This window comes from Mus caroli, chromosome 9, assembly GCF_900094665.2.
Source record: "Mus caroli chromosome 9, CAROLI_EIJ_v1.1, whole genome shotgun sequence".
Taxonomy (NCBI): domain Eukaryota; kingdom Metazoa; phylum Chordata; class Mammalia; order Rodentia; family Muridae; genus Mus; species Mus caroli.
Genome location: NC_034578.1, coordinates 101,122,607 through 101,133,176, shown reverse-complemented (window position 1 = coordinate 101,133,176; position 10,570 = coordinate 101,122,607). Strand labels below are relative to the sequence as shown.

The window sequence follows — 10,570 nt, the reverse complement described above, 5'->3', positions numbered from 1 at the left end:
TGGTACAAAGATGAAGTGATTTTTTTTTTCTCTTGAAATCAAAAGACTTAGACACTGAAAGGCTGTTCTCTGCCCGCTAAAGGGAACTTTCTCTTCAGGCCCCCAAGCTCATCCATATAAGACTTTTCCAAACCTAAAAGGAGAAAATGTAACTCATTGTCTAAAATAAAAATTCTTAAGCATTAAAAAAAAAAAAAAAAAAAAAAAACTGGCCTTGATGTAAACTGCAAGAGGACTTTTATTTCAGGCGCGCTCTGGGGCCCACAGTCGTACGGGCCCACACTCAGGGGTAGAGGACTGTGGACCCCAAGTAGCTGGGGAAGGGGGTATTTAAAGGAAAAATCTATAACTCAAGGGGGGTGGGGAGGGCGTTATTGAAAAATACCAAAAATACCAGTTAAGAGTCACAAGGAAGTGGGGAAGTGGAAAGTCACAAGGAAAAAAAATACCTGATAATTGTGTAGTTATTTCTCAAGACAGTTTCTATGAGCCTCTAACAATAGCACATTTGCATAGCGGGTTCCAGGAACTGTCAGGGTGACCTTTTTTTTTTTTTTTTTTTTTTTTGAACAAATACTCCCTGAACCCAGGAAGCAGGTAGGTAGAGGAATGTCACTATCTGTTTTATGATTAACATGCCTTGGAGCCTTGAGTCACAAAGGTCACATTCTCAAGCCTGGGCCTAAAGGCCTAGTNTTTTTGTTTTTATGTTACAGTTTTTCACTGGTACTGTGGTAGAATACAACACCACGACCAAAGGCAACTTGGGGAAGATACAGTTTATCTCAACTCACAACTCACACACCATGACTAAGGCAAGTCAGGGCAGGAACTCAAGGCAGACACTGACCTGAAGCAGAATCCAAGGAGGCATGCTGCTTACTGAATTGCTCCTCTTCGCTTGCTTAGCCTGCTTTCTTACCTAGTACCCCCTGTCCAGCAGTGGTGGCACCAGAGCTGGGTCCTCCTACATCAATCACGAATCAAGACAATTCCCCACAGACTTGCCTGCAGGCCAATCTTATGGAGGCATTTCCTCAATTAAAATAGCCTCTTCCCAGATTTGTGTCAAGTTGACAAAAACTAGCCAGCACATTGTGCAATCCACTGGGGGGAGGGGCAGTTTTATTTTGTTCTTAGTATATTTTATTGGCTTTGTTTAAATACACACTTTAAAACATTCCATGTGTGACTGCTTAGAAAAGCACAGAGATTCCAAATAGAAAGCCTTTATCCAATAAGAGATTATTTGAAGGAATTCACTTCCACACCTGCGTTAGAGTCTAAATTATACCAATTTTGTCTCATTTCCCAGCATTTTCTTTTCCATTCTTTGTTTAGCTATCCAGCCTGCTCACCCCGTTCCTCAAAATGAAAAATGTCTTAAAATTGAGCACAAATAAAAACTAGTTGAGTAGGTGGCAGTCGGGGAGGTATTGTGTTTTCTGGGCAGAAGTAGTTTATGAAACTAGCTATTAGACTCCGCCAGGAAAGTGTTCTTGCATCTGGAAGCACACCCATGTTCTTCATGCAGATAGAAATGGAAATAGGAGCTGAGATTACATTCAAACTGCACAGAGTGAGATTGTTAGCAACCGACTTTGCTTTGCTAATGTTGCTTTGATGCATATGCAGATGAGGGAGTATTTATCCTCTGCTCTTAGCTTTCTGGAAGGGCATTCTTGCAGGCTTACATCCCCCTGCAAAACATTTTCAGTGTTAAAAATATCAACCCAGGAAGTCCTGGTGTGAAGGAATGTGTATTTATTGTTTTGTGCCCCCCTACCCCTAGAGGTCCTATCATGCCACACAGCTTCCAAGGAGGAGGTCCCCACATTGGTGATGGGTGCCTCTGGGTCATGCAGGAGTCAAAGCAGGACTATTGACAAATGACAAAGCAGGGGTACAGCCTCAGCTATAGTCCTCTTTTGTACAACTCAGCAAAATAAAGTAAAAAGCCTCGGTGAGCCCACCTTCCAGCCACAGACAAGGACTGACACCAGACAACTAGCTTTGCATGTGGACTACAGAGAGGAAGTTCACCTGCTGCTTAGCTATGAAGTCAAGATCAGATTTCTCTCAGTCACTTCACCATCCAGAAAGAACTGGTAAACACAGCTCTGCAGATTTGAAATGTCGATTCTGAGAGGATCAGTGGACAGCCCCGTACATCCCACTGAGCAGAGGACACAATAGAGAATGGAGTGACACTGTATTGTATTTTGTTTGGATCACTGGTGACCAGAAACTGAGGCCAGGGAGGCTGTGAACAGCGAGGGGACAGGGAGTCAGTGGAGATTATGGCAGATACACTGGGACCTGGAGGGCTTCAAGTGAATCCCAAGGATATCCCCCAAATGCCAAAAGTTGGTGGAAGATATAAGACTTCTCTTGACCCCAAGGTAGTTTTAGACAGTGTCTCCATGTATCACCCCACCTCCCCAGAGGTTTTCAGTCTACAGGGTCCCTTCCAAAGATGGCCAATCTTTGTTGCCAATGAATCCAATGATTAACTAATCAAACCATAAAGGAAAGTGGGGATAATCAGGTCCAAATGGCAAGTTAACCCCCCTCCCGCCTCTTTCCCATTAGAAGAGTGACTGGGCAGAAAGAGAGACTCTGGCAAACCATTCAAGTCTGAAAGAACCTAAGCCCAAATTTTTGCTCTGAGTAAAAGCTTCAAGAATTGACAGGACAACAGTGCCAACTGGTAGACCTCAAGGAGCACAGGAAGGCAAAAGGAAGTGAGATTGGCAGGGTAGCCAAGATGGCACCACTGGGCTCCTGGTTCCTTATTTTTACTTTCCTAATCAGGAGAAGCTAAATGTAATACTTATATTTGTAAGATTTTATTTCTTTTTAATACATATGAGTATTTTGTATGTCTCTGCACCCTTTCATGCAGTGCCCAGGGATGTCAACAGAGGGCATTGGATCCCCTAGGACTAGAGGTACAAATGGCTGTAAGCTGCCATGTGAGTGCTGGGAACTGAACCTGGATCCTGTGGGAGAGCAACAAGCACTGACCCAACTCTCCAGTTCAACACTGAAATTTTAAATGGATAATCATGTGACCCCCCCCCCCTTTCCAATAAAAGTACCATTGTGTAGAATGCTACCAGAAAAATCTCATCAGGGCAGGAATCGTGACTATCAAAAGCTAATGACTACTTTGTTTTTCTAGATACTTTTTAAGTGTTTGAGTGTTGTCTGTATGTATGTATGTATGTATGTATGTGCACCTATGCCTGATATCCTCAGAGGTGAAGAAGGATCGTCTTCCCTGTATCTACAGGTCGTTGTGAGCTACCATGTGGGTGTTGGGAACTGAACCTGGGTCCTCTATATGAGCAGCAAGTGCTCTGAGTCATCTCTCCCACCCTGCTAATGTTTATATCTTTAGGGAGGATTTGGGATGATTTGACGTTTTTGCTTGATCTGTATTCAAATATTAAGTAAGGATTTATTTTTTTAATCATCGCAAGAAGTTATTCTTCTTTAAGAAAAAAATAAGCCATTTATAAAATATCCTATGTAAAGGATAGGTAGACACTGGACTGAGGGTGTAACTCTGAGGCTGTGTCCTTGTCTCATGTCCAAAACTCTCTGTTCCATTACCAGCACTTTACCCACAAAATATGTATCTGCGTGAAGAACATTGAGGAATCCTTAGTGCAATATGCTGCTGAATTGACAAGTGGTTAGAGAGTGGCCAGTAGTGGGGGCTGAGGATGGCAAGCAGGGAAAGGGGTTCCAGCTAACCCAATCTCATCTCTATTCACTTGACAAACACTGAACACCATCAATGAGCCTGAGCCCTAGAGCTAAGAACTCAAACAAGCGTTCTCTTCAGCAAATAAGAACCTTGGAGTAAACCGTAGCAAAGTCTCTCCACTTTGTTTGAAGCATTGCTTATAGGGAATGGCTGTGTCATGCACAGACAGACACTCATGTCTCCCCTGACCTCAGCTCACTGGGTGCCAACAACATCCCTGACAAGAGATGTCCCCAGGCTTTGTTAGATGCTTCCTGGAAAGGAAGAAGAGGTGGTAAACCCCTCTTCTATTTTAAGGCAACTGATGGAAAGGGAGACAGGCCTGCCCAGTGAACAAGCTCTTACCCAAGTAAAGCCAAGATACTAGCCTGGACCATGGGCAGGAGAAGCAGCCAGAAAGCACAGCCCTGGGGCACTGGGGGGAAATGGGAAGAGTTGGTGCTCTCTGAACCAGACTGTCCTGAGAATTGGAATCCGCTGCCAGAGGTAATGAGAAGCAACTGTAGCCTCGAACAAACGCAGGCTTTCATCCTAGTTTGGCCCAGATTGTTTTTATGGTATTGTCCATTCATCCTTCTAGGTACCTCTTTACAGGCCTCCTAGAGAACTCCAAGGCAGCAATGTTGGGCATGAGCCTGCCAGTAACACTTAGGATTCATGGGTAGCTGCCGTTAACACCCTGCCTATTTGCTAGTGACTTTCTGACCCAAATTAGTCATATCTACCCAGATAGTTCTCATAAGTACCCAGAAAGCCAGGCTGTGGGAACTATGGAACTAGTGAGTCTGTCTTACAGCCTTGTTTTCCCTCTGGTCCCCTGAGGGTGCTTTCCTTCCTTGCTGTATCTACTCACATTTACTTTAAAGAGGAGTCAGGATCTCTGGGTGTGTGACCAGACCCCAGTCAGCCTTTGAGCGTACCCTTCTAATAGCCCGGGATTATCTTTCCCATGTAAACCACTTGAAAGTGTTAGACAAAAGCTGCAAAATCGCTTGTCCTAATTCCTTGCCTGCTTTCCGTGTCTCATATCTGCCAAGGTCTCTCTCCCATGACTTTGTAGTTTCTAGCAGCATGAGTCCTGAGTGGCCACTTCTGGGTTTGTTCCTGTCACTTACATAACCTTAGATGTCAAGCTTGGTCTCTCCTATTAGGGCCTAAACCTCCTTGACTAGGGACAGGAGTCAGTTTTTGTCCACCATGCCAGCTCCCAAGCCTTGGACAGAGCAGGAACAGCAGAGATATGGTGACTCATGTCATTGAACTTTTTCAAAATCAGATCTTTCTTTTTTTGTTTTTTTTTTGGTTTTGGTTTTTTGTTGTAGTTGTTTTTTAGATTTTATTTATTTTATGTATATGAGTACACACTGTAGCTGTCTTCAGACACACCAGAAGAGGGCATCGGATCCCATTAGAGATGGTATTGCTGGACTTTGCACTCAGGACCTCTAGAAGAACAGTCAGTGCTTTTAACCACTGAGCCATCTCTCCAGCCCCTCAAAATCAGATCTTAAGGTCCCATGGGAGCAGAGTGGGAGAGATGGGCCAGGTGGTGCTTGCAGGCAACCCTGAGGAACTGAGGCAGAGTCCACAGAACACAGCCAGGTGTGGTGCTGGACCCTTTCGCTCCCAGCACTGGGAAGGCAAGGCTGGTACTTGTGGGCCTGATATCCAGCCCAGCCTTATTGGTGAGCTTCAGGCCAATGGAAAGACCCTGTCTCAAAACGCAAGGTAAATGACACCTAAGGGATGTCCTCTGGTATCTGTGTGCCCACACATATGTGCATCCATATACACAATACATACAAAAACCAAACAGGAGCAAATGTCAAAAAATCCTCTGTGTGAAGCTCTGTTCTGCAGCCCTTAAAAATCTACAGGTGATTTTTTTTGTTTTGCTAGAATATAACATTCTTCTCCTCTCCTCTACACCAACTAACTGTACTCACTGGAAACCTGGTCCAACCATGTGTGTTAACTGCACCACAGCCCCCAGGGGCTACTACTGCTGAGTGTGGGACAAGCCTGTCAGCCTAGTGACCCCACAGCTCCCTTCTCATCTCTTATCCCTGTTGCCAGTGTCTACCAGGCCTCCAGTTTTCCTGCCTTTACTTTATTACCCAGGCTGCGTCCCTGATGGAAAGAGTTGAACATATATCCCCGAAGCCAATCTCCAAATCTCTTCCTCTGGGAGAATTTCACATCTGGCCAACTGGATGTAATCTCTGTCTTTGAAACTGTCTTCCCATCCTTGGGCATGTGCTGTGCTCTGCCTTGTAAATGCTTGTAGTATTTATCCCTCCTCCCTCTGAAGAGTATGGGTTTCCTGAGGTCAAAGACTCAGGGTATGTGTGTGTACTGGTCGGGGGAGTCCCACATCTATTAACTTTTAAAGTCTAGCACATGGTTTCCTGAATGAAATGATCTGCTGGTGGATGTCTTTCAGACTGACAATGAGTTATCCTGAATGGTAACAGTTTATTGTGTAAAAAAGGAACAGATTCTTATTAAACTTATAAAAAGTGCATGCATATGTGTGAGTGTGTGAACGTATGTGTACCACATGTATGCAGATGCCTGTCAATGCCAGAAAGGGATGTTTGACCCCTAGAACTGGAGTTGTAGGCAGCTGTGAGCTGCCTGATGTGGGGGCTGGGTCCTCTGTAAGACCAGCAAATGCTCTTGGACTCTGAGCCATCTTTCCAGCCCTTTGAACATGACTTCCTTTTTTCCTCTGACAGAGAATTTGGGCCTTGAAGATGGTTTATTCTTGTTTGAAAGAAATGAGACATTTCCCCGTGCACACTCCTTTACTTCTTAGATGACAACAGATTCTGAAATACACTTAGCAATACTGGCCTGTCCAAACATTTTTCATGAGTTTGCAGCAAGATATTGTCTTGCGGCTGTTGAATTTTGTGAACCCAGATGTGAGTTTTATTCTGAGTTCACTAAATGATCAAGTCAGATAGGATATGTCATTGCCTATTGATTAAAAGGGCACCTTAAACCCTAACTCTATGTAGAGTGAAAATCTCCCTTTTCTCTTTAGCAATGTTATTTGGAGTAGGTATTTTATTGATACAATGAATCAAGTCAGTTTTGAATACTTGAGATGACTGGCCTCTGACAGCTAATCACATTGCTTGGCTTTAAAAATCAAACTAGTTTGGCTCTTTAACTTCTGAGCTTAGAGGATTTATTCTGAAGTTCCTGGAGTCGATCTTCAGTTTTTCCTCTGGCATCCTGCCGCCCCCACCCCCACCCCACCCCCTGCTGGCCCGTCCCTGATTCCTGACTGACTCTGCAGTGCTTGCAGGAAAATAAGAAAGTTAGTTCAGATCAGTTAGTGCTGCAGCCGAGAGCAGCTCTGGTCAAGTCTGGTGGAGGTAGATTGCTGGCTACATAAGACCTGTTCTCCGTGTATCGCTGGCTTCGGGTTGTCCATGATTTCAATGACCTGTCGCCCTATTCAGGAGTTCAGAGACAGCCTATGACACTTCACTGAGTAACTGAATGCGTTAAGCACGGTGTGGGAGTTATCTATGCCCATGCCTTCAGGTATCTGTTACCAATTTAAATCACATACATGCATACATGCATACATACATATGTACACACACACACATACCTACACACATACACACCCACACCCACACACCATCTTCTCTAAACTAAGACATCTATTTTTCTCCCTTTTGTTTTAGGTAGTTCATGGCCGAAGAGGACACGTAGGCCCACAGGTCAGTGATTATTTTTTTCTTAGCTTCATAACTGACTCATGTTCAGTCATTTAGAATAAATACGGTAACATCTCTTCCCGTCTATCTTAAACTTTTGGTTTTTGATGACATTGGTTGTAGAATAAATTGTTAGAAAAATATTGACTAGAGTTTTAAGAATTCAAAATGGAATGAAAATTGGGTCACTTTATTAAAATTTTACAAAGATATTAAAAAATGTTTAAACATAAAAATAATCAAAGACATTATTTAATCCAACGGTTAATTTTTATTTTGTTTGGCTTTCGAATATAAACTCTAAGTAACCTTTCTTGGATTTGTGCTCTGTTAGCCTCTCCAACTTACAATTCGTGTGAAAATCACGTGTGAACCCAAAGAACACAAGGAAAGTTTAACACAAACTGGATAGTCTGGGTCCCCTGGAAACTGAAACAGAGAGCTGTGTGGTATCCCTGGGTGGCACACACCAGTGATAACATCCTACCTACACTGTGCCTTAGGAATGCAGTCTTTAAGAAAGAGCAGCCATGGTTTACCATTTTTCAGAGCACACATGCTCAGATTAAAAGCACAGTGAGGGTTGGTGCTAAACCCATCCTCAGCCACATAGTCAGACCATATAGTGAAACTCTACAATGTTAAAGATGAAAGAAATCTTCGGGTTTTTTTTTTTTTGTTTTTGTTTTTGTTTTTTGTTTTTTTGTTTTTTTGTTTTTTTTGTGAAGACCTTCCTTTCATTGCCACTGGGGAAAAGTTTCTAATCTTGCACATGAAGAGATAGGGCTACTGGATTCATAGGTTGGTTCTTTCTCATCACAGGGAAATCCAGGAACCCCGGGCCCAGATGGACTTGCAGGTTCGCCAGGACTTAGAGGCCCACAGGTATCCACAGAAAACGTACAGATGTGCATAAGAGTCTGTGTGTGGGTGATCTATATCCTGGACAGAACCCTTCACATGCCCTGCTTGGAAGTGTGTTCAGGTTAATAAAGCAAACAAGTAACATTGAGTCTTGACTTGTACAGAACTTGGTCTCTAAGAGTTCTGTCCCTGTCAAGAAGTAGAAAGAGAGGAACATGTTGGGCAACCGCCCCGTGTGCTGGGTTCAGGATCCTTAGGATAATCCAGGAGACCTTGAGCCAAGGAAAACGTTGAGACTCGAATGTGTGTGATTGTGGTCCATTTAACATGGGAATAGCTCAGTGTTCTATCCCCGGAATGTCCATGGCGCTGAAACATTGGCTCAACTCAAGGAAAGATTTGTTCTAAGTGCAGCTGGAGGCTTCAGTGGGTGATCTATAGCGTGGCACCCTGCCTGTCCTTTCCAGCTTGCTTCTCTGGGGACCTGCCTCTGGCACGTTTTTTTCCTTTACAAGGAGCAAGCCATAGCTGGCGCTTTGCACTGATCATGTGAGAAGGGAGGAGATAATGTGCCAGAGGGGGTAAAGCATAGCCTAAATCAACAGTGAGACAGGGAGGGAGCGAATGCTGAGAGGGAAGGAAGCAGCTGGGCTAGAAGGCAGCCTGGTGGTAGAATGCTGGCTTAGCATGCACAAGCTCTGGGTTAAGCCTCCAGGGGGAGAGAAAGGGAGAGGTGGGGGGGTGGGGACTGAGGGCCAGGGGTTGGGTAGAAACCAGACCATGAAAACAGTATTTTATTTTTCCTCTCTAAAATTAGCATTGAATGTATGAAAAACAAGTGTACTGTTTGGCTTAGGCAAGACAGTCATTGGTTCTATTTTTCAAAGTTTTAAAGCAAGTACTTAAAAATAAAGGCATTATATATCGGCAGTTTGTGTATGGAGGTTGGGCAAAATACATCCAAACATCAGAAGAGATGCTTTGTGCCCTTGTCACCAAGGTTTCAGCATGGTGAACAGCCTTCCCTTCAGCCAGCTCTCTCTCTCTCTCTCTCTCTCTCTCTCTCTCTCTCTCTCTCTCTCTCCAGCTTGATGGCTTTTATTTGTCATTTTCTGCCAGCTGTGGAAGGCTCGATTTTTTTACTTTAAAGTGAGAAATATTTGCCTTGGGATCGTTGGGAAGCATCTCAATAAATTGACTGCTTTTATTTCATGCTACGAGAGTCACATCCAGCATTTGTTCTTTCGGTTTATAGACCTTCTTATTTACAGCCCAATTTAAAATGAAGCAAAATACCAAATATGGTGCATGGAGTTTCATTGAGTCCTATGGAAGCCGTAGCACACAGGCAATAGAGTATTCCAGAACCAGAACTATCTAAACTTCATCTTGCTATGTGATGTGTCTTCTTTATGACCCATCTTTGTTGTGGTTATTGAATATAAAGTGGATTTAAATGTTCTGGTTTTAGATTTATATTATTAAGGGAAACATTTTTCCCCCACATAAAAGTCATATGGCTTCAGAGTACAATGAGGCTGAGGACAATTGGCAGTACTGAACATATCTCAGCTTTGGGGTGCTTCCTCCAGGCCCTAGCTCCTTTGGCTAGATAGGCTCAGCACTTCAGTTTCAGACTGATCTTCGGTGATCCTACACAGATGAGGAGCTCAGAGACCCTCACAGTAGCTACAGTGCGTCTGGTTCTCTGCCTAGTTTCTATGTTACCTTGGCCTAGCATTTGACTTGTGTAGTGCAAAAGTTTAATGTTCAAGGGTTCTCACTGAAGGAGAAACTAACCCTTTGATTCTATGCATGTAGGGTCCGAGAGGAGAGGTCGGTGAGAAAGGAGAAAAAGGAAGCCTGGGAATGAAAGGTCCCCAGGTACGTAAGGAGAAAGCAACTACATCCATCCAGCTTCGACCTTGGCTTGAAGAAGGATGCTTTAGTGGTTTCTTCCCTAAAGGTGAATTACACATTGCCTGCAGGCCAACAGTATTAAGTTTGACTTGAGTGTGAGAAGCGGCAGCTGCTTGTCTCCTGGTCCTACCCCCCCCCCCGTGCTCCCCCACCCCCTGCCTCTGCACCATATAGACTGTAGTAGAGCCAGAAGATCCTCTCTAGACCTCCTTGCCTCAGCTTCTCAGCCAAGGTTAACGATTCCCTCTCTGTGCTTATGTAGATAGAATTATCC

The 10,570-nt window shown here is 43.9% G+C and overlaps 1 protein-coding gene across 2 annotated transcripts in view; it reads left to right on the top strand.

The window, feature by feature from the left end:
• Col6a6 (collagen type VI alpha 6 chain) overlaps nt 1-10,570 on the top strand; it is a 141,267-nt gene that overhangs the window by 82,719 nt on the left and 47,978 nt on the right. For both annotated transcript variants that reach the window (XM_021172618.2, XM_029481492.1), the window contains 3 exons: nt 7,480-7,515; nt 8,335-8,397; nt 10,198-10,260. In XM_021172618.2, the coding sequence (XP_021028277.1) occupies nt 7,480-7,515; nt 8,335-8,397; nt 10,198-10,260 (162 nt within the window). The remainder of the gene's footprint in view (nt 1-7,479; nt 7,516-8,334; nt 8,398-10,197; nt 10,261-10,570) is intronic.